At 52.4% G+C, this 24107-nt stretch overlaps 1 protein-coding gene across 2 annotated transcripts; it reads right to left on the bottom strand.

The window, feature by feature from the left end:
• Positions 1 to 1036: 1036 nt before the first annotated feature.
• Positions 1037 to 22453, bottom strand: Kcng1 (potassium voltage-gated channel, subfamily G, member 1). Of its 2 annotated transcripts, none has more exons than NM_001379458.1 (3): positions 22301 to 22453; positions 9389 to 10188; positions 1037 to 4070 (listed from the first exon to the last, which is right to left on the bottom strand). In NM_001379458.1, exons 2-3 carry the CDS (start codon positions 10160 to 10162, stop codon positions 3300 to 3302), a joined length of 1545 nt encoding a protein of 514 aa, NP_001366387.1. In that variant the 5' UTR covers positions 10163 to 10188; positions 22301 to 22453; the 3' UTR covers positions 1037 to 3299. The 2 variants fall into 2 exon arrangements, with proteins under 2 accessions (NP_001366387.1, NP_001074603.1); NM_001081134.2 differs by lacking the exon at positions 22301 to 22453 and adding an exon at positions 21798 to 22026.
• Positions 22454 to 24107: the final 1654 nt, after the last annotated feature.

The following is a 24107-nucleotide window of genomic DNA, read 5'->3' on the forward strand; positions in this document are numbered from 1 at the left end:
CCACCCCCACTTCGGTGTCAAAGACAGATGCCCAGTGGCTTTACTTTGGTCTAGGGCCACTCAGAGGCTCTTGTCTGCTGTGACTGTGGAGAAGTGCCTGACAGGTCCCAGAAGAGGACAACCGTGTGACTTAGTGACTGACGCTGATTTGGCGAGCCTGGTGCCAAGTGTCCTAGAGCCAAGGCTTGCACACAAGGCTGTCGGTCAGCACAGAGGCCCGGCTGAGTGAGGCAAGGCATAGGTCACACCGGCCCAGTACATCTCTCATCACAGCTGCCTTGTAGCCTCAGATGGCCCATGGACAGCGAGTCCCTGGTTAAGAGGACAAAATGCTTGGCCTAGAGATTGCCCTCTGTTCCAGAACAGTTTGCTGGGTGTCCGGGGTGCCCTGCTTCTTAGTTCAGGCCTTTGAGTCTACTCTGCTGTTGGTAGAATCTAGCATCCTTGTCCCCAGGTGAGGTCCTGGGTGGTGGCAATTCAGGCTTCAAGACAGAGCTAGACCTACAAAGGAAAGGTTAGAGATCCCAGCCACTGAGACCCCAGCCTCTTCACACACTCCAGGCCCTGTCCTCAGTTTGAGGGTCTCCTCCTTGACAAGTAGCATTCCTTTCCTCACTCTGTCTTCAGAAGACTCCCCGATACACCCTGCCCAGTGCATTCTTAGGCTGTCTTTCACAGCTGCCTTTGAGGGTGAAAAGGGCACCACTACTCTGAGCTGCTACCCTGATGGTGATGCTGAGCTACAACACCCGCTGGGCCAGGGAAAGGGACACTAATTAGTAGTACCTTACTTCATAGCTCCGAGTCACTGGAGCAGGTGTCAGAGGAGCTCTTAAGGAGGTCCTCAGGGGTTTGCATGGTATTTCCACTCTGCCTATTTGTGGGTATACTGCACAGAGATGGCTGTGTCTCTCCATGAGATCAGGAGAAGGTAGAGGTACTTAAGGGACCTCTACAGCCTCCAGTGTTAAAAAATAAACACTGTGACAGATAGATAGCTTTCCATGACTGTGACAAAACACCAGAGGGTAGCAGCTTGAAGGAGGGAAGGTTTATTTTGGTTTCTGGTTTCACCATGGTCACCTGGCTCTATCGCTTCTGGTCCGCTTCAAAGTGCAGCCTCCCAGGTGGGCCAGCATGCTGGAACTCAACTGCTCCCCCCCTCCCCTTCAGCCAGGAAGCAGAGAGGAAGCAAGAGGAAGTTATTTGGGGCAACACACCCTTCCAGGGCATGTCCCTGATAATAGACTTCCTCTAACACAGTCCCACTCCCTTTATGTTCCTGTTTCCAGAGGCCATTGAAGCTGCGAGTTTATCATGGATTGATCCATTGATGGGGTCAGGGCCCTTGTGGTCCCATTACCAGAGGTCCCACCTCTGAACACTGCTGCATGGGAACCAAGTCCTTGACAGGTGAGCTTCTTTCTGGGTGACATTTCAGATGAGATCAGGCACATTTGGGGTGGTATGGCTCTAGACAGGTGAGGACATTTGGATCTAAGCTGTAATGGACATGTCTTCCATCTTTGTTCCTTTTTGTTATTTCCCCTTTTTTCACTTTTAACTAAGTGTTTCCTGAGCCCCTGTTGGGTGCTGATGCTGACCTAGGTGCTGGGAGGCAGCAGGGAGGTTGGAGGGGCTTTGGAGTTCCTGCCAGAATACAGGGCTGGTCCTGCAGGAGACAGAGCAGAGCTCGGAGCTGAGAAATGAATGGCAAGAGCACTTTCACTGGGTGACGGCTCAGCAGGGAATGGAGAAACCCCGTGAAGCTGCAGGTCTGGGTGCTCAGGACAGCGAGGCAGTGAAAAGAACACTCTAACCCTCCAGCCAGGCAGTGTTCTGCAGGGAGGGCGGCCCAGCAGACAGACAGCTCTGCAGGTGTGAAGGCCCACAATGAGGCGGGGTAGGCTGGGTGTGTCTGAAGGGGCTGGTGGGAGGTCTGAACAGGTGTGGAAGTACGAGAGATGCTGAAGACTGGCAGCGGGCAGGGGTTTGGGCTGCGCAGGCGGCAATCAGGCTTAGACATGTCTCAAAGCCCAATTCCTGCTGCTGGAAAGAGAAGGCAGCTGGGGTGTGGGAGGAAGCAGTGGGTAAAGCTGTTGCACCGGTGGGGCTGCGCACAGGCATGTATGTGTGTATATACGCATGTGTGTGTGTGCATGTGCATATCTGTGCATGAGTGCGTGTGTATGTGTGTACTGCACATGTCTGTGCATGAGTGTGTACATGTGTGTATTGCACATGTCTGTGCATGAGTGTGTGCATGTGTGTATGCCACACATCTGTGCATGAATATGTGTGTATGCAATGTCTCCTTAGTGCCTGGTGCCCAGGACTCAGGCTGAGATGGAATCTTCTAGGTTGGCCTGGGGTCCCTCCTGGTGCACAAACTATGTTTCTTAAGGCCAGGGAATGAATGGCTTCTTTTAAGAAGGTTCCCTCACACCCCCCAGACTTCCTGGGGACCACCACCCCTGCCAGAAGCACCCGTCCATTGTGGGTTTAGACTGAGGCTCAGGTAAGGGGTATAAAGTCCCCTCCTTTTTTTTGGTAATAGTAAGATAAATTGGAGTAGGCTAAAATCTCACTAATTTTAAACCACAGAATGAAGCGATTTCACCTTTGAAGTCAGCGGAGATGACCCGCTTGTTGTTGCCCTACCCACCCGAACTGGGATGAATGGAGTCTGACTAGAGAGCCCTCCAGACCGAGGAGGAGTGTGAACAGGAAGAAGGATGAAGGAGGAACTCAGGAGGGAGGAGCCTTAACAGCATCCCTGGTGGGCCCCCTAAAGGTCTGTCTGTCTGCTTCTCTCCCATTCTGCCAGTGTCCCACCAGCCCAGAGACCCTGGCAACGTGGTCCTTTCACTAAGAGACAGAGACAGTTCCTTCCTTGAAAGTCCCAAAGGCAGGCTCTTTCTTCCTTAGGTGGACACACTAAAGTCACGTGTGGCTACCTGCTGTCTGTTTTCCTCCAGGCAGTGCCCCAGCATATGCAGGTTTTGCTGGGAATGTTGTTTACATGGTAGGACTGGGCCAATCGGCTTCTTAGGGAGAAAATCGGCTTTGAGGCCCGGGGTGGGTGAGGCACTGGCTCCAGCTAGCTTCCCTGTTACTTCTGGGCTTAGAGGGAGGACAGGGACTCTGTGATGTGGCACATATCCTTTCCGTGCTGTGGCTCGCTCAGGTCAGTCCCGGGCCAGGGCTGGACTTGAAAGTACTAAGTCCTTTTCCAGGCTCCAATGGCGGTGGTTGCATGAAGCCGCAGCTGGCAGGCAGGGCAGGGTTGTCTTCTCGCCTCAGTTGTTGTCCCTAGTGTCTGAAGAGGCACTTCCAAACAAGATGTCACTGTCCTGGGACATGCCACTGAGCTGTGACTTGGTTTTGATGAGGTACTGAGCCCGGCGGATCAGCACCCGTTCTTGTTCCTGCTTGAGCTCCAGGTAAGAGCGGGAGAAAGTATGGAAGATGGAGGTGACAGGGAAGGCCATGAGGAGGATGCCACTGAGGATGCTGCTCAGAGCCACCACCTGACCCGGTGTGCTCCGGGGTACCATGTCTCCGTAGCCTACGGTTGTCATGGTGATGACAGCCCACCAGTAGCAGGCGGGGATGCTGGTGAATTCGGGGCTGTCTGCCATCTCATTCTCGATGACATAGAGCAGTGGGGCAAAGAGGGCGATGGCCACACACAGGAAAAGCAGCAGAAGCCCGAATTCACGCGTGCAGCGCCGTGCCGTGAGGCCCAGTGTCTGCAGCCCCAGTGAATGCCGGGCCAGACGCATCACGTAGAGGATGCGCAGCGCCCGCAGCACGCGCAGCACTAGCCCAACCTTGTCCAGGTAGCTGTTGCCGGTGCTCGGCTTGCGGCGGCTGGAGGCAGCGCCATCCACCAGCAGTGTGACATAGTAAGGCAGGATGGCCACCAGGTCGATGAGGGTCAGCGGACTCCGCAGGAAGGCGAACTTGCTGGGTGCCTGGATGAAGCGCAGCAGGAACTCTAGGGAGAACCAGCCCACGCACACCGACTCGACGATGAAGACGTTGTGGCACATCTGGGAACACTGGCCCTGGGGAGGCATAGGGTAGGGATCACACCAGCAAGTAGGCAGGGAAGCTCTGGCTTAAATGGGACACCCAGCTCCCGTGCCTCTCCATGCCCGCCAGGCCCTAGGGCTTTTCTCTAGCTGCTGTTGATCCCTAGCTCCACTGACACCCCAAGCTCCTGTTCTCTCAACTTCCGCTTTAACCCAGTTTAGGCAGTCCTACCCTTCCGGCTCCTGGTTGTTCTCCTGTTTGCTGTGTACCACACCCCCGCCTCTCCCCCCCCCCTTTTTTTTTTCTCGAGAAAGGGTTTCTTCTTGTAGCCCTGGCTGTCCTGGAACTCTCTGTAGTCCAGGCTGGCCTCGAACTCACAGAGATACCCTTGTCTCTGTCTTCCAAATTCTGGGATTAAGGGAGTGGGCCACCACCACCCAGCCCCCTTCCTTTCTTTTTTCTTTTTCTCCTGCAGAATATTGATACAGATGCTAGGAAGATACAGTCCATGAAACTCAGGCAGCCTGCACTCCGCGCCGCCCCCCCCCCGCCCCCCCACCCCCCCCAGCTAACATCCTCCCACCACACAGCCCTCAAGAGGTTGGAGCCCTGGAAAACTACTGATGTCCCAACCAAACCATAGACTTCCTAACGCAGTGGTTCTCAAACTGTGGATTGGAACCCCTTTGTGGGATCCCACATCAGATATCCTGTAAGCACACACACACACACACACACACACACACACACACACAATGATTTTTCAAAACAGGGTTTCTCTGTGTAGTCCTGGCTGTCCTGGAACTCACTCTAGCCCAGGCTGGCCTCGAACTCAGAAATCCACTCATCTCCCAAGTGCTGGGATTAAAGGTGTGCGCCAGCACTGCCCAGCGTATATCAAATATTTACATTATGATTCATAACAATATCGAAATTACAGTTACAAAGGAGCAACGAAAACAGTTTTGTGGTTGGGGTCACCACAACATGAGGAACTGTATTAAAAGGGTTGAAGCATTAGGAAGACTCTGGATTGTGATTAGCTTCTCAGAGGACCTCTGTGGTTTTGTCTTTCTGAAAATTCACTCCAGCTTGGTGATGCAATCCTTGACCTGGGGACTCTGATGTTCCCAATCTCTGGGGTGAGAAGCCCTCCTTCTCCAGGAAGCCTTCCTGGAGTGTACCCCACCTGAGTAGCCCCAGGTGTGTTTAGGCCTCTCACACAAGGCCCCTTGTTGTGTGGTTATGAAGTGGGGTACCACCAACCCAGCTAAGCCCAATATACTTGCAAGTCTGAAGACTTGTCCTGGTCACTGTCTCCCCTGCAGTGCCTGTATACAGTAGGCCCTCAAATGTATGCACATGGACCAGGTGCCACGATGAACCCTACTGGTCCCCAAGTAAAACCAAAGATCATTGCCACTGACATAAAGAAAGCCAGGGTCGGGCATGGTGGCACACACCTTTAACCCCAGCACTTGGGAGGCAGAAGCAGGTGGGTCTCTGTGAGTTCAAGGCCAACCTGGTCTATAGAGCAAGTTCCAGGACAGCCAGAGCTACACAGCAACAATATAAATAAATAAATAAATAAATAAATAAATAAGGCTAGGGATCTGTCTTTCTGTCTGTCTGTCTGTCTGTCTCTCTCTCTCTCTCTGGTTCTTTCTTCCGAGTCAGGGTGGTAGAGGGTGACTTAGAACTCCTGACCCTTCTCTCTTCACCTCCCAAGTTCTGGGATCGTAGATTCACACAACCCTCTCCTGCCCTGTTTGTTTATTCATGTATTTATTTTGATTTTTTTTTGAAACAGGGTTTCTCTGCATAGCCCTGGCTGTCCCAGAACTTGCTCTGTAGACCAGGCTGGCCTCAAACTCAGAGATCCAGCTGCCTTTGCCTCCTGAGTGCTGGGATTAAAGGCATGTGACACCACCACCTGGTTTATTTATTTGATTTTTTAAAGACATATCAGGATGTTGTTGGTGACCCAGTGGGTAAAGCCCTTGCTGTGAGGACCAGTGTTTGCATCCCCAGGACCTAGGTAAAATCCAGGCAGGTGTGGCAGCCACTGCAGCCTCTGCTCAGAAGGAAAAGACAGGATCCAGAGGTAAGCTGGGTAGCTAGATTAGCCAGGATTGGCAAACTCTTGTTTTAAGGAAGAGATCCCACCTCAGTGCAAAAAAGCATAGGTCAATTAGGAAAATAAGTGATGCCAACTCTAGGCCTTCACTCACATTCCTGCACACGTGCACTCTTGCACATGCATACACACCACATGTTTGTATACACACACATGCACACACAACACACATATGCATGCACACACACTATATACATGCACAAACATCACACACATGCACACATACCACATACATGCATACACATCACACATACACCACATACATGTCCATACATGAACACACATGCACACACAGCATATACATGGACACACATCACACATGCACACATACCACATACATGCATACACATCACACATACACCACATGCATGCCCATACATGAACACACATGCACACACAGCATATACATGGACACACATCACACATGCACACATACCACATACATGCATACACATCACACATACACAACACACATGCCCATGCATGCACACACCACACACATAATGCACATATGCACACACATGCACACACCACATACATGCACATACATACATGCACACATACATGCACACATGCACACACATTACACACATATACCACATACATGCACACACATCACACACATACACACACACACACACACACACACACACATTTAAAAAGAGTGCTGTCAGATTGGGAGTATATATATAATGATAGGCCACTAGCCTAGCCTGTGGGGGCCTTGGGTTCCACCTCCAGCACCACATGGAGAAACCAAAACAAAACAGTGCCAGAAGTCCCATCAGTGTGGCTTTGATGCTGTTTTCCTGATAAAATTAGGAATAAGGTGGTGGTGGTGGGGGAAGTGGTGGAGAAATGACTCAGGGGTTCAGAGTGCTCACTGCTCCTCAGGAGTTCAGATCCCAGCACCACGTCAGGTGGCCCACAAGAGTCTGTAACCTCGGGGCATCCAACACCCTCTGCTGGAGCAGGAGAGTCCTCGTTGCCCCACCATATACACATAAAATAATAATAGAAATCTCTAAAAAATTAGAACCAAGAATAATGGGTCTGGTGATGATAAAGCTATGACTCAGAAGCTGAGGCAGAAGAGGTGTTGTGAGTTTCAGGCCAACCTGGCGTAGTAAAGCTCTGTCTCACAAAATGATGGAGCTAAAACCAAATCTGTACTCAATAACATGCCAGGCTTGGTGCTGTTCCCCATACATGGACTTCCTCACTTAACTGAATGTTCAGAACAGCATTCATAGTCCCTGGAATGGACAGAGAAACTGAGGCATAGCATGGTCTAGTAACTTCCCCACCGCAGTGCAGCCAGGGTGGGTGAGATGGGACTCAGGTTCCAGCTGTCTGGCTCTAGCCTACCCCCCTTGTCCCCGGTTCCTATGATCATCAACATTAAATTTTCCTTTTTAAAGTTTTATTTAGTGTATATCTCCATGTATACCTGCATACCAGAAGGGGGCATCAGATTTCATTATGAGCCGGTCATGAGCCACCATGTGGTTACTGGGAACTGAACTCAGGTCCTCTGGAAGGGCAGCCAGTGCTCTTAACCTCTGAGCCTTCTCTCTAGCCTGAAATATTTTCTTAAGATCCCTTTAAAAAAAAAAAAAACCTTCAGTGTGTAAGAACACGCTAGCAGTTCTCTCTGAGTTATAAAAGGCAGCCTCGATGACCATATCCGCCATGACATCTGTAGATGGAAGGGCTCCTTCCTCATGAGAACTTCTAAGATTAAGTCAAACAGCACAAAAGGCTTAGCACGTGCAGGCTCTACAGCTGGTCCTCAATTAGTGCTGGTATGTTCACCCCACTCTGTCAGACCGTCTCTCAAATGTCTGCACAGTGAGTGCCTGGTTCGTTCATGTGGTACAGGAATCCCGACCCAAAGGCCCAGGGGACCTCCCCTGTGGACCCAGCATGTCTCTGTCATCGGTATGAAAACTCAAGTGAGCATTTCCATATGGGAAACGCTTCATTTCTGAAGACCTCAAGTCTAGTGTGGGGGAGTTGCGGACAGGTCAGTCATGGACTTCTGTGGGGTATCATGGGTCCCTAGCTGCTGTGTGGGGTATACAGACCATGGATTCCGTGAACCTATGTAAACTGTTCTGTCTGCTTCAGTGTCCTCACTGGCTGGACGGGTGAGAGAACATGCCTCCTATGGAGTTACAGGAGGACCTGCAGGGAAGCTAAGCAGAGCCCCGTCTCCAGGCTCCCATGGCTTCTGATAGCAGTCAGCCTGTGTCAGACTGAGAGTAACTGCCTTACATGGAATACCCTCCCCTACTCCAGACAAGGTTTCTTTGAGTAGCTTTGGCTATCCTGGAACTAGCTCTGTAGACAAGGCTGGCCTCAAACTCACAGAGATCCACCTGCCTCTGCCTCCACCTGCCTCTGGGATTAGAGGTGTGCATCACCACTGCTGCTACATGCAATTTCTTCTTTCTTTCTCTTTCTTTCTTTCTTTCTTTCTTTCTTTCTTTCTTTCTTTCTTTCTTTCTTTCTTTCTTTCTTCCTTCCTTCCTTCCTTCCTTCCTTCCTTTCTTCTTCTTCTTCTTTTTTTTTTTTTTTTCGAGACAGGGTTTTTCTGTGTAGTCCTGGCTGTACTGGAACTCACTCTGTAGACCAGGCTGGCCTCGAACTCAGAAATCCACCTGTCTCTGCCTCCTAAGTGCTGGGATTAAAGGCGTGCGCCACCACTGCCCACCCTAGCCGCAATTTCTTACTGTGCACAGAAACATGCTTATCCTGTGGGGACATGTCCATACACACAGACCTATGGATAAAAAAAAATTGTTTGCATGACTAAGAAAACAAGTTTGGTAGGTTACTAAAGAAGGGAGATGGGAGGTCAGTTTTAATGGCCTCTGGAATGTGCCCAGCTCAGAGGCAGGCGTGTCAGGGTCATATCACCCAAACACTCATGCAATCTGCAGAAGAGGCTCGGGGTCTCTTTGTTGGCCTTTGTTCTAGAGCCCACAGGCTAGGACAGTAGGGGGCGCAGTAGAGACCAGGACCGTCACAGCTGCTGACTTCAGGACACTCACATTATCAGGGAGGGAGGTAGAGAAGATGGATACAAACACGTCCACATAGTAAGACATCAAGCAGCACTAAGGTTGTTCGGCTAGCGCAGAGAGAGAAGACCTCCCAGGGATGGCATAGGAAGTTAGAGCCAGTCTTCAGAGCTGCTGACGGTCTTACCTGTTCCTCCTCCTCACGCAGGCTGGGCAGGGTGCTGACAGACAGGTTGACGGCGGTGACGGTGACAAACAGAACGGACAGGCAGGCAAACACCTTGCCAGGCAGCCCTGAGTGTGGCCGCTCCACCATGTCACGCAGCCTCCTCATGCAGCGGCTCAGGCGGCCCTCGCTGGCGGACGGACCCTCACTCTCTTGATCCTCGCTGTCCAGCGGCTCCTCCTCCTCCTCGCGCTCCATCATCTCAGCAAACTCCTCGATTTTCTGCAGGTACCGGCGCTTGCAGCAGCCGTCCAGGTGGTCCTCCGCGATGCCCCAGTACAGCAGCTCCTCCTGGAAGGACAGGGCGCACATCTCCCGAAGCAGCCTCAGCTTGCCGGCCCGCAGGAAGGTGAGGATGGTGCCAAAAGCTCCGGGGTTGCGGTCGAAGAAGAACTCGTTGCAGGTTACGTCATAGTCATCACACACGCTCAGGATGTCGTCGAAGTTGGTGCAGGCCTTGAGCTGGCCCAGCCGCGTCAGTGGGAACTCATCCAGGGTGGTCCAAGGTAGTGAGTACTTGATGCCACCCACGTTGATGATGATCTGTCGCCTGCGGTCCCCAAGGGAGCAGCTCTGGTGCAGGTCGTCCTGCGGCCGCAATCGTTGGGCCCTGCGGTAGAAGACGCCCTTGATGGCCTGGCGCTGTGGGAAGAAGGCCGGGTGGAAGGAGGTGTCTGAGGCGCAGCTTAGAGCGCTGTAGTCATAGTGCGAGTTGTCTCCCGGTAACAGGGTCATTTTGGGGCTTCACATCCCTCTTGGGCCTGGAAGGAGGAGAAGGAGGAGAGATCCTTGGTGACCCCTGAGTCTTAAGAGAGCCCTTCACTGATTGTGGAGTATGTATTTTTATTTTATTTTTAAAAATAGTACTATGAGTTTTAAATATTTTTATTTATATGCACATGTGTGCGCCTACATGTCTGTATGTGTATCACATATGTGAAAATACCGAAGGAGGCCATGAGGGGGTGGTAGGTTCCTCTGAAATGAAGTTACAGGTGGTTGTGAGTTGCCATGTAGGTGCTGTGGATTGAATCTTGGTCTTCTGCAAGAGAAGCCAGTGCTCTTAAGCACTGTATGTGAGTGTGTGTGAGAGTGTGAGTGCGTATGTGTGAATGTTGTATGTGTATAGTGATGATATGTGTTGTGTGAGTGTGTATGTATGTGTGTGGGTGGGTCTGTGTGTGTGTATAATGGTGCATATGTGTGTGTGCACGAGCATGTGAGTGTGTGTGCGTGCATGTGTGTGTGCATGTGGAAGCCAGAGGACATCTTTGTGAAGCTGACTCTCTCTACCAACTCACATGAGCTCTGGGGACGGAACTCAGTAACGAGGCTTGCTTCACAAGCGCCTTTCCCTGCTGAGCCATTTCACCTGCCTGACTTCTTGGTGTTGAGAACTGGAGGCATGAGGGCCAGAGTGGAGCCCTGGGGTTGGGTTAGAGTTTAGTGTGTGAGGTGCTGGAAATTGAGCCCAGCTAACTTTTAATTAAATGGCATAGCTGAGAGAGACATTTTAGCCTTGGCCAGTGGCTCTCAGGTGGCGCTGACTTAACATGGGACATGCAGCGATGTCTGAGGTAGTTTTGACTGATGCGTTGGAGAGTTCTAGCTTCCAGCAGAAGGGCCTGGGAGCAGCTAACTCAACAGCCACAGTGCCCATTACAGCCCCCACCGAAGTCATCTGGCCCTCAATAGCCCAAATGCTGAGTGGAAAGGCCCTGGTATTGAAGTGATAGCTTTTGGAGCCACACAGTCCAGGTAAGTCACCTACCTATGAAATGAAAGAGCCTGACACGGGCCAGTTGCTCAGTACTGGCTGGTTATTGTCTTAGTTTTTCTCCTAACACCCTTATCACTTCCACAAACAGGAAACAGGTACATAAGAGGCAATGGGCAAAGACATGTCTGGATATCAAAATAGGGCCTGTTTTACTCCCCTGTTGGCAAATATCACCTTGCAGACTCCAGGGGTGGAGAGCACAGAGCCAACTCTGGCTGCTCCAGGTGCTTCAAAATAAATCTGCCCCAGGTTGTGTGTGTGTGTGTGTGAGTGTGTGTGTATGTGTGTGTGTGAGTGTGTGTGTGTATGTGTGTGTGTATGTGTGGGTCTTCACATGTTCCCATTCTTACATGCCTTGAGTCAGGGTCTCACACTGGACCAGAAGCTCGCTGCTTCAGCCTGACTGTCTGATCAGTGAATTCGTGGGATCTGCTTTTCTCTGTCCCCCAGTGCTGGGGCTTCAGGCACATTCTTCTATGCCTGACTCTTTACATGGGAGGCAGGGATTTGAACTCAGGTCCTCATGCTGCAGCAACAAGCACTTTACTCACTGATCCATGCTCTTAGCCCCACTGTGTAGCCAGTTTTACGGTTATTGGTGTGCAAGCTTGGATACTTCTGAGGACTATCTGCTCTCCGGGGAGGGAGCACGCCTGACTCATCTCTGGATCCCTATACCCAGCAGTGTAAACGCTCCACGACCCACTTGCCCACTTGCCGGGGATGAGAGCGTTTACTGTGCATAAACCTGCCACATGTGCAGCTTTAGAAAGCAAAGGTCAGAGTATCAGCAACCACGACCTTCCTTCCTTCCCAGCCTCAGAGTGAGCGGTCTGCACCCAGAGAATGAGGGGGCTGACCTGTCTCCAGCTCCTAGGCTCAGCTTGGTTTACAAATACTTCTGATACTTAAGCAGTTTCATGTAAAAAGATGTACTCGTGGCTCGAATTCCGATTGAGAAATGGCTCTGCCTTTTAGGCCCCGCTCCAGTCTACTGCAGTCTTAACACTCTCCTTCACTCCCACCCTACCTCACTTGCAGGCTTCCTTTACTGTAGGCATTTGAGACCTCGGGTTACTCAAAAGACCTTTCTAGAACTAAATGGATGCATAGGAAAGTAGCAAAAGTTTAATATCCCCCCCCCCCAATCTCACTACATAATGTAGACTAGGCTGTCCTCAGAATTGTGATCCCCCTGCCTCAGTCTAACGATTGCTGGAATTACAGGTCTGTAATTGGCTTTTTAAGATCATCATCCATAGCTGGGCTTGGTAGTGCACCCGGGAGGCTGAGGCAGGAGGATTATCATATTGAAGGCCAGAATGAGATATGCAGTGAGACATTACCCTAAAAATATTTATTTAATGTGATGGGTGTTTTGTCTGCATGCACGTCTACACAGCAAGTGTGCAGTGCCCATGGAGGGGTTGGAAAGACAGTCTGTTTGTGAGCTGCCATCTGGAGCCTAGAAATTGAACCTGGGTCCTCTGGAAGAACAGCCAGAGCTCTTAAAAGCTGAGCCATCTCTCCAGCCCCAGAGACACCATTTGTTTGTTTGAAGACAGGTTTTCTCTGTGTGGCCCTGACTGTCTTGAGACTTGCTTTATAGACCAGGCTAGTCTCGAACTCAGAGATGTACCTGCCTCTGCTTCCCAAGTGCTGGGATTAAAGGCTTGGGCCACCATAAGTGGCTTTTTTGAAAAAAGATAATTATTTTTTTTCTTTTACATGTATGGGTATTTTTCCTGCATGTGTGTACATGACTGCCTGGTACAGCTAGATGTGTCAGTCTCCTGGAACTGGTTGTGAGCTGCCACATGGATACTGGGAATTGAACCCAGGTCCTCTGAAAGAACAGCCAATACTTTTAACAGCTGAGCCACCACCTCTCCAGTCCACAGAGACGCTGTCTTAGTGAACAAAACGAAAGAGCTGGGGATGTAGCTCAGTTGGTGGAGCACCCACTCAGCATGAAGAGAAGCCTGGGTTATGCCCAGCACTGCAGAAACTGGGCATGGTAGTGCACCACCATGACCCCAGCACATGGGTGGTGGAGGCAGGAGAGTTGTTAGTTTGAGATTGTTCTTTGGTAATGTGAAGTGAAATTCCTAGCAGGAGAGAAAAGACAGAAAGAGAGAAACAGAGGGGAAGCTGTAACCTGGGTTAAATATTCTATGATGCCAAATGACTGAACTTGGAGGATTGTGAATCATTAAAGTGTCGCAGACCAGAAACCAAATTATCTTGGGCTATTTTCAGTCCCTTTGAAAGCCATTCATTGCCCACACCTGTGTCTGACCTCAGAATACATCTCATTAAGCCCACTAGATTTACTGACTCACTACCTGTGGCCCCCCACTGCTGTATTCTGTAAATACTTTGATTTATATCTTCCTTTGTTCTGTAATGAATAAGATATAACCACTTTCACAGTGGAACAGGCTTCAATCTGTTTCCCCTGGCCAGGACTACTAAGATTTGCCTCCAGAGTAAATCTTTCTTCTTCTTCCTTTTGGGGGCAAGGGCCGTGCTTTTGCGTTACAAAGCAAAGTGGAGGCCGCTGGGAGTTACAGGAAGACCCATTTCAAAACAAAACAAACAAACAAACAAACAAACAAACATAAAACCTATCTCTCCCTTCAGTTCCTGAAGGAAGCAAACAGTGCGGGTGGAGACCTGTCATTTCCAACATGGGGGGGGGGGGGAGAATCCATTTGGGGTGAGGAATGCACAGCTGATTTTAGGGGAACCCAGCCGGGAGGGTGCTCACTTCAGGGCCTTAGCACCCTGCACAGTGGGGGGGGGGGGGCGGGAAGCTGTAGCTTCACAGACCGAGAGTTGGGGAACTAGCCTACACCTGTTTGAAGTCAATGACTGCATTTTAGAGCGGCTGAGAGAGATTTACACTTCTCCTAAAATTGGAACCCATGTCCTCAGGCTAAGCCTGCCGGGATCCCTCGGAGGCGTGGGAACAATCCCTTTAGGTGCTTCAAGAGTTCCTTGCTTCTCAACTCTGCTGCTTATCCTGCCACCAGAGACAAGAGGAGAGCCGTGCTCTACTTGGCTAGAACAGCCTGGGAACCTCGTTTCCCCAGCCGACGCTAGCTCGCTCACTCACTCACTCACTCGGGAGCCTCTTCTCTCCAGGAGTCTCCCTTGCACCCCCACTCGCCCTCCGGCAGAGGCTCCCCATTAGCCGCTCATTGGGTCTCCTGCACACAGTGGAATCCTTACAAGGGGTTAGCTGTCCCAGCAGGTGGTTAGGACTAGAGGGCGGTGGGTGAGGGCTCCAGATAGCAGTGTCCTCCAAGCCACAGCTCAGGGGAGGTCAAAGAGCTGATCTGCTGAAGGGGGAACTGCTTTCATTTCTCCTCCTGTGGTTCCTAATCTGATGGCTACAGCAGGGCGGCTGACATTTCTAGACTTCAGAGTTAAACACATTCATCAAACGGGACACAGGCAGCTCCTGGACACAAATGCTGCTTTCTGCAGCCTGATCCTTCCCAAGGATTTTATGTCTGTCCGTTCATTGATTAAGTTAGTTATGTCGGCTGCAGGGACTGGGGGCTATAGAGGCTTGGGAGAGGCTGCTGGCTGAGAAAGGGGTTGTGGAAGAGTTAAGCCATTCTTTCGTTCTTCAACGTTCCCACGTATAAGATGCTATGCTGGGTCCGGGGACACACCAGAGAGCAAGCCAGATCCTGCCTCTGTCCTCATGCACCTGGTGATGGTGGACGGAGGGACTGAATTTCCACGTAAGTGCACCAGTGACTTCAGGATACGGCAACTGCTGTGGTAAGTCAGAGCTGGGTGACAGTGGTGTGGCAACATTCTCTGGAGGGCCCAGGAGGGGACATGGGGCAGGGCTTTGTGCATGTGAAGCACCCAGTCTTGTGCTTCTTCAGATCGGTTTACTCCGGATGGAGGGGACAGCTCTGATTGCCCTGTCTTGCAAGTGGGCTTGGCTGATCAAGCTTTGAGGGCAGGCCAGGAGGCAGACAAGGCAGGAAGCAGGAGATGTATTTGAAGGTCAGCAGGTGCAGGTATAGAGGCCTATGTGTCACAGGGTTTTATCTATGTAAGGCAGGGTTTCTCAGGCAGTGTCAGGGGTAGACTTGGAGGCCAAGACAGGACAGTGGGAACAGAGGAGCAAGGCTAGGACAAGTGGAGGGGACTCGGGCTGGCATGGCTTCAACGGGCTTGGAGGAAGAGCCTGCAGAACTTTCTGAGGGGTGGAACCTGAGCGAGGGGACAAGAGAGGAGGGTGATTCCAGAGGCGACCAGTAGGCGGCGCTGAGATAGGCGAGAATGGAAAGGAGCCGCTGACAAAAACTGGTGTGGATGATGGACAGGGGAAGATGCGACCTAAGTGTAGGAAAGAGACAGCAGGGGGGAGAATCTCACAGGCAGGTCAGAGGGTCAGAACCGACCTGACCAGTGTGTGGTCCAGGGAGGACCCAGGCTAGCAGCATTATCTCAAAGTACAGAGGCAGGAGCCTGACTTGAGTACAGAACCCAGACCCTAGGACTCTATTGAAGTCCTCCACATCAGATCTCAGAGGTCAGTGCAGACAGACACCACAGGAGTTATACATCAGGAAGATGTGAGCCACTCAGGGCACATTCATCCGATCCCCAGACCCTGTGAGCACTTTCTGGCAGGAAGGGCCCGAGGCTACAGATGGAGGAAGGTCACTACGGTAGGCTATCAGTGGCTTGGAAAACAGAGGAGGAGCTGGGAGCCAGTGTGAGCAGCCAGCTGAGGTGGACAGGAAGTCAAGGGCTTCCTGAACAATCAGAAAGGGGTGTGGCCTCGCCAGCTCCCAGTTGTAGCCACCAGACCCACTTTAAACCCGTGGTTTACAGAACCACAAGCCCACCAGTGTGGATTAACTTAAACCATTCAGTTTAGGCAATAAGCATACAAAATAGCCGGGTGTCCTGGCAACACGCCCGTAATCCCAGCATTCAGGAAACAGAGGCAGGCGGATCCCTGTGAATTTAAGGCTAGCCTGGTCTACAGAGTGAGTTCCAGGTCAGCCAGGACTACATAGTAAGACCTTGTCAAAGAAGAAGAGGAGATGGGGGAAGAGGAGGAGGCAGTAAATCCAGGGGGTGGCAGAGACTGAGTTGGGCCTCCATCTCTCAGGAGCTAATCAGATGATTCGCCTACTTGGAGGTGGAATGGAGCAGAAGAGCCCATCAGCTTTGAGATGGCCGGTTGCTTTATGACTTTGGACTTCTGCATTTGTAAAATGGAGATGCACTTGAATTATGGTGAAGAGAGGACTTGAGAGATGCGCTTGGCCCAGTGCCTGGACGGCAGACACCTGACAGACACATCTCAGTCTTGGATCTGACAAGTGTCTATCACTCTTCTCCACCCACCAGCCAAGGGTGTCTCCTCTGAGCTGACCTGCCAGGATTTGAACTCAGCACCACCTGACTCCCATAGCCCAGGGCTGGAGAGAGTGCTGTCTGGCCAGCCCTCCAGCGAGGCTGTTCTAGGCTGCTAAGGAAACAAAGAAATGTTGTTCACCTGCTCTGGAGCAGCTCTGGAGCCACAGAGACAGGAGACAGCGCCATGGCAAATCACCCCCCTTTAAACCTTTGGGTGGGGGATCTGCTTCGTGGGATTTTGGTCTCAGGGATGAACAAGAAAGATCCAAGAATGTCACCCCCTTTACTTGAGGCAGTGGGATGTTCCCAACATGTGTCCCCAGGGACGGGTTTGGTGGCTCTTGCTAGAGAAAGACGGGAGATGCAAGGCTGTGGTCTGTGTAGGATCACAGAAACAATTGGGTCTCTAAAGCACAAGCCAAGTGGGAAAAGCGACAGAAGTTTACAGCACGGTGCTATTTATGTAAATGAGCACACTACTCCCGACTAGGACTCAAACATGCAGACGGCTCTGTGTGTAACATGCAGAGTGATGGAGGGAGGTGGGGAGGAGACCATGCCTGGGAACAACGGGAAGGGAGGAGAAAAACCGGGAGACAAGATAACCCGGCTCCGGTGAAGGAGGAAGCGGGTTAGGGGGTGAAAGGTGGGTCACACAACTTGAGGTTGTCTAAGTTAACAACAGATGGACAAAAGCACAAGTGGCCATAAAGCTTTCAGCTTGGGAATTGTCTTAGGCGAGTGCTCAGCTCCTGGTGTCCCTCTGAGATTCCCTCGCCATGGAACCAGCCTGTCTGCTCCTTCAGTAACAACCATCACAGCTAAAGACGCAAAGAGGAGTGGGAGGGAGGGTTCCATACATGCTGGGAGAACCCAGGGCTGCAAGGGGCCTTCTGCTAGACCGACCAACCCGCTCTTCATGGCAATTTTAAGGCTTCACTGCAGAATGGGAGAGTGCCCCTCCCTTGCGCTCTCTGTCAGTCACTCATCTCCCTTGGGGTTGCCTCCATCCCATTCTCCTCCAGGAGTCCAGAGACCCACGGCAACCCTGAGGCTGTTTCTCGTTCTTCCTCCTGGAGAAAAATGGCACTCGGGAGCTGTAACTGAGGCCCAGCAAACATTTCCAAAGATAAATGTTCATTCAGAGAGAGACTTCTAAGTAGCACTGGGTCCACCATGGGCTTAGGGGTCTGGATCTGAGAAGGGAGTAATTGCAATGGACAAGATGTCCATGCCTGATGTGGCTAAGCATGGCCACTGCTCTTATGAAGGATCCTGCACTCAAGCCAGCCATCCACAACCACAGAGCACTGGTCTCAAAGAGCTTTCTCCTGCCCCTTAAAATGAGCAATAGTGTTTTTTTGCGGAGCTGCTCTGAGGGCCAGTGAGTAGAGGTTTCTGTAGCCTTCAGCGACATCATCCAATCTCCGGCCTCGAGGTCCTCACGTGAAAAGGTTCTGGCCCCTAAGATGCCCCTCCACGGGACACTCGGTAAGCACCAAGGTGTGATACTGGGGCCCTAACTTCAGGGGCTTACATTCTTTCCTAAAAGGCAACATGGGGAAACTGAGGCTCAGTGAAACAAACATTCATGGCTGACAGTAGGGGACTGTGATGGTCTGCGGGATCCCTGAATTCTACTGTCACGGTGGGAACCATAGGTCATTCCTGAGAGGGACTGGACCTTATCTGTTTCTGCAGACAAGCTTTTGGGGAGGCCTGGGGGTTGGGAGCAGCAGGTGACGATGCAGGCCGAGAAACAGCACCATCTTTATGTTTGCACTAAGTCAGGGTAGGAAAGCAATAGAGTCCCTGCTTTTGTGGAGTTCTGGGTCATCATTGTGGCCTCCAGAGATATGACCATGGTCACAGGGGTTACGGCAAGGCCGGGCCATAAGCCAAGGCATTCAGGAGGCATTCTAGACACTGGAGAAGGTATGTGGGAGTGGATGCTCACCAGAAGATGTTACCGGGCAAGACAAGATTGGGAGTTCTTATCTCCTCAGACTCTGAGATGTTGATAAACACTTCGTATAGAATTCGGGAGTCTAACACAACACCCTAGGCAGATTCCTAGAGGTTAGAGTAATTTGTTGAGCTTCTGGTGTTGGGGTTTGGCTCCTGGACTACCATCCCTAACTTGAGCAGGGAACCCGAGGCTCCCCTCCTTCTCTTCCCAGGCTCCATGTGGTTCTGGTCTCTCCCGTGAGTCTCATCTGTCAGGATTAGGGTTCCTGGCTGGGCTGACTCAGAGGCTGGCCTCGCTGCATCCACCCCCAATTAAATTGTTAATTATAATAGATCCAGCTATTAGGCTGCCCAGGTCCTCACATGCTGCCCCCTCACCTCAGGATTGCTGCCTGTGGAAGTCTGTCTTTCCCACTTGCCATCTGTCACTCCCACACACCTCAGCTTTGTCTCCGGAGAGTAGGGGTCAAAGTGCCCGGGGAGTTCCATGCTGGGAGGTGGGCTCCTGTCGCCATGCCTCGCCTGAACCAAAATGGGGGAAAGTGAATCAAATAGGCGGGCTGTGTGTTTAGCCACTGGGCTCTGCTGCTGGCAAAATGGCTCCTGGTGCACACTGTTACTCTACCAGGAGCTTTTCAAAATTGTGGCCAGAACATCCTTTGTATTAGCCTCTTCCTTCTCATGTGTGTGTGTGTGTGTGTGTGTGTGTGTGTGTGTGTGTGTTTCAGCTGTTGTTTCTGTCCACTTGTTTTTGAGGCAGGGCCTTTCTCTGGGTTGGCAGACAACTGAGCCCCAGGGGTCACCTGTAATCAAGCCCTGTCTCTTTGGCCAGGATCCTATGCCTGGTTTGTTGTTGTTGTTGTTGTTTTTGGTACTGGGGATTAAATGCCGGCCCTCGGGCTTGCTTACTGACCTAACCCTCTTCCTTCCTTCCTTCCTTCCTTCCTTCCTTCCTTCCTTCCTTCCTTCTTTCCTTCCTCCTTCCTTCCTTCCTTCCTTCCTTCCTTCCTTCCTCCCTCCCTCCCTCCCTCCCTCCCTCCCTTCCTTCCTTCCTTCCTTCCTTCCTTCCTTCCTTCCTTGTGGTCAGAAATTGGGGGACACTGGTTAACACAGAGGAGCAATGGGGACCTGGAGACAGCACCAGCTAGCTGGGCTGCTCACAGGGCTCGGCAGGAAGGAGGGGATGCTATGCCAACTGTCTGTTGGGGCAGGCGCTGGCCTGAAGCAGGGATAACTTAAAGCACAGTTCAGATCCTGTGGCGGATTCATATGTTGACTTTGTTCATTAAGGACAGTCTGCCAGGTAAAAATACCAAGGCTTGGCAGCCTCTTCTATCCCTTCTGGTTTTATTAATTCTATTTAGGTGGTATCACCAGCCGCTATCTCCATGGGTAGGGACAGGGAAGGTGGGCTCTCTTTTTCTGGGTTTAGACAACCAACCCAGAGTAGATTCTCAGAGGGGCAGCCCTGTGAGCTACTGTGTTCAGGAAACATCTTTGTCTTTCTGTCCCTGGGGCAGATGTCTCACCTTTTGCCAGAGTCCCTTGCCAACCCAGTGCACAAAACTCAACTGCCTCCCCCCCCCCCCCCCAGGAGTCTGCCTCATCAGGCTGCAAGACACTCACAGTCCGGGTCCTCCAGCTCTGGGAAGAGGCTCAGGGTGACTTGTTTTCGGTTCATTCGTCCCCTGTGGGTTTGGAGTGTGTCCCACAGCAGACATTTTTCCACTGGAATGGATTGGCTCAGAGCTGGGCTGGTAGGAGCAATCCCTTGGGGCCAAGCCTCCATGCCTAGCCACACTTCCCTCCCCACCCTCTACAGCAGGTGCCTGTGCAAAGCTGCAAAAGCATAAAGACCCACAGGTAGAAAAACCCACCGTGTGCACACCCCACTGCCCTAATCTCCAGGAGTACCACTTAACCTGGTGATGTGTTTATTGATGAGACACCAGGCAGTGACTCTGAGTACCGTCATAGGTGTGTGTGTGTGTGTGTGTGTGTGTGTGTGTGTGTGCACGTTGGTGGAGGGTTGGGGGTGTCAAACAAACCCCAGCGAATATCTACCTAGATTTATAGTCTGGCAGGCCCTCCTTTCTCCAGCGAATCAGACCAATCCCTGCCCCCTCCTCTCACCTTCCTGTGGACTTAGCTCAGATGTCACCGAGGAGGGGTGAGTATGCGTTTGCCTCCCACCTATTATCTACTTGGGGAACTCAGGTGTTTAGCACCCCTTAAGTACCTCTGCATTGCAAGTGTTTAACAAAATGTGTGCCAAAGTGACAGCTTGGCCTCTAAGCCCCATCACTAGGAGGAGGCTGTGCTCACCTAACATTAGATGAACCTTCTCAGCCCTCATCATCACTCCCAGCCCCCACTAAAGAGCTTTTAAAAGCCCACTTCTTCCTCTCCAGGGATCGGACCCCCCACCCACCCAGGAATGAACGCATTAAGCACCAACCTTAAATCTGCTATACACATATGCTGTAGCGCGGGCCACCCTGGCAGGCTGTGCCCTTCTGAGGCAGGGCCTGAGAGTCTCAACCTCCCCCCCGCCCCCCCATCGCCAGAGTCCATTGTCCTGTCGCCACCTCGGCCATTGTTCAATCCAGGCTTGTTGAATAAATGACTGGATGAACACTGAGTGTTTGGCATAGTGAGATGCCCACAGCAGGTGCTCAACCAATTTTTGTACAACCCAGAGAATGAACGAGTTCGTCTCTTTTCCATCCACACCCAAAAACTATGAGCAAAGCCGGGCCACTTATCCCGGGTACACTGAGGTTAAGGAGACCTCTAACTTTCTTACTAGATGCTAAGGCCCGCGACCACTGAATAGTCACTAGGGCCTTGCACACAGTAGGCGGTCCATAAGCCTTCACTGAGTTCGTAATTAATGAATGACTTAAATGAGTCCCGCTGGTGGGGATGCTGCCTTCCGTGCCTATTGACAGTGAAAGACTTCCCCGCATTCCAACTCCTCCCGTGGGACCCCAAAAACCCTGCACGCAAAGTCAGAGCGCACTACGCATTCCGGGGACCCCTGGAAAGGATCCGTGGCCGGACCAAACTGCGGCCGCGTGGGTGCATGCCGCATCGCCCGGGCGGCCTCTCCGGGGCTCCTAGGTATCCGCAGAGGGTACCGGGGCCGCGGCCACGTGCAGAGCCCGGAGCGCCGCTTGCAGGAGCAGGGTCCCGCCAGGCTGCAGCCCGCGAAGTTCCCACCTTAAGTTCCCGTCGCGGCGTCCCCGCCTAGGAGCTAGCCGGGCCGCAGCTCTGTCTCCCGGCGCAGCGATGCCGGGGTGAGGATGCGAGAGGGGGCAGCAAGCGGCACGTGGGACCCGCTTGGCCTGCCGGGGCTGCCCGCAAACTTTGGCCCCAGGGCCGCTGTCCTGCGCGCTGGACCCCTGACCGTCCCGCCTCCGCCTCCTGGTGCCCGCCGGGCTGCAAGTGCGCCGGCAACGCGGCGCGGCAGCAGCTGAGGGAGGTGGCCGGGCAGGAGGCGGGACGGAGGGAGGGGACTGCGCGCGGGGCGGGGAGAGGGGCGGGCGGGGGGCGGGAGGATGGAGCCACCGCGGGACCCGCCACTGCGATGCCACGCACCCTGACCCGACCCAGAGTCCAGGTCCTAGCGGAACGCAGTGCTGCACTCTCCCCATCCTGCCCATAACCATCTCCTCCCATAATCATCTCCTGCGCCCTGCAGGCCCCTGCCTTCCGGTGGCGACCTTTTAAGTCCCAGCGCTGCTCCTCCCAGGGCTCCTGGCCTGAGGCGCATCCACTTCTCCAGTTTTCTCAGTGGTCGTGGGACGCTCTTCCACCCTAGGCTCAGCGAGTACCAGGACCCGAGCCTCATTCCCCACGTGAGTCGCTATCGTGGGAACGCCACCGAACCAGTCTTCTGTCCTTAGGTCCAACCTCACGCTGAACTGTCACGGACACTGCAGATGTCACGTCGGGGGTGGGGTGGGGTGGCCGCATTTTATGTGTGGCAGTCCGGGAGCCCCACACGCTCTCCACCTTACCATACCAGCCATACATGTGCCTTCTCCATTGGCGGCCTTGGGCTTTTCCTGCCCCTGCGGTCCAGGGCCTGCGCCACCTTTGCAGTGTCACCAAAGCCAAAGAATGAGCGCTCTGGGCCCCAGAATGACTCCTATGCTGTAGTTCCTCACTGTCCCGGGTGGGTCCCGGTCTGGCAGTCTCTGGGTCCTGTACTCAGTCAACAGCCTGGAGAGGACAGGGTGGATTCTGGAGGCCTCTGAGTTGGCAGAAGTTGCAGCAGGATTTGGGATTAGGTGGGAAAGCTGTCTGAGAAGAGAGGGAGTAACCTGCTTGGGGAAATTGATTGGTACTGTCCTTTCTCCTCCATCAGGGAAGCAGGAGAGACTCAGGAACCAAGCTCAGCGAGTGTGCCTCCTATGCCTGGGGCTTCTTTAACGAGTTGCTTAGGCTTGGCCCCGGGGGATGTAAGCTTTGGGTTCACTCAGCACGTGGGTGGAGACAGATGGCAGAGTCAGAGAGTCAGCTGAGGACCTGTCCCAAGAACTCTCAAGCTTCTGCAGCGTCTACACCAGGAGAAAGGGGGGCGGGAAGTGCAAGTAGAAGGGGAGGTGGGGGAGGGGCTCTTCAGATGGAACAAAGTCGACTCCAGATCAGGGCCAGGAACTGAGAGGACCTCATCTTTGGGAGATTTGCAAAGAGATCCCACTAAGGGGCAAACAAAGGCTTCTGAGATGCTGAGAGACACGGGGAGGCAGTGTGCCGGAGGGACATAAATAACAGAGGCCAACATAAAGGTTCTCGGTGGACTCTGGAGGCCAGTGCTCCCACGTCCCATGTTGAAAACATGGCTGGTCCTTGGTGCTCTGTTAGCATGAACAGAAGGACCCATACATCCATCTTTCTTGCTTTCTTCTGAGCCTCGGGTTCCAGAGCAAGGGCTGTGCTGTCTTCCTCTGGCCGGCAGCTTCCACATGGGAAAACTTAAGAGTAGCCTCTTCAGTGATTGTTGGAGGAAGCCAGCACTGTCCTATGACAGCAAGCCTACTACTGCTGTCCCCATGGAGGACGGCAGGACCAGGATGTGAGCAGAAGTTCTCAAAACCTTACTGTGGTCTGAGTCCTCTGGAGAATTCTTCAAACCCACTGGATCATACTTGTGACCCTTCCAGCAAGTTCCCTGGTCTGGGCTTTTTGAAGACTTCAGTTTATCCCAGCTCCATCTGGCCTCAGAGAGATACTTAGATGGGTTGTGAAGCCCAAGCTAGCCTAACTACTTTATCCTTGGGTCTGGGCCTATCGGAACTCGGGGCACCTGAGTCTGGTGTTGGGGTGACTTGAAGACAGAAAGCCCAGCACAACAGAGGCAAAGACTCCACCCTCCCCTGCCCTCTACCCCCGACCTCCACACAGTCTCAGACCCAGGCTGTTCTCAAGGGTGAATTTATGATCTTATCCCCTGCTGTGCTTCACCAAGTACAATAAAATCCTTCTAAATCCTTTTAAGGATTCCCTCTGCAGCTCTCTCTTGTG

The sequence above is a fragment of the Mus musculus genome, chromosome 2 (assembly GCF_000001635.26).
Source record: "Mus musculus strain C57BL/6J chromosome 2, GRCm38.p6 C57BL/6J".
NCBI classification, from domain to species: Eukaryota; Metazoa; Chordata; class Mammalia; order Rodentia; family Muridae; genus Mus; species Mus musculus.

What these genes read in the sequence shown, in the direction of transcription:
- Kcng1 (NM_001379458.1), bottom strand. Translation starts at nt 10,162, where the DNA reads ATGACCCTGTTACCGGGAGACAACTCGCACTATGACTACAGCGCTCTA. An exon ending in TGCGTGAGGAGGAGGAACAG is followed by an intron (nt 4,071 to 9,388) that starts GTAAGACCGTCA and finishes ATGCCTCCCCAG; the next exon opens with GGCCAGTGTTCCCAGATGTG.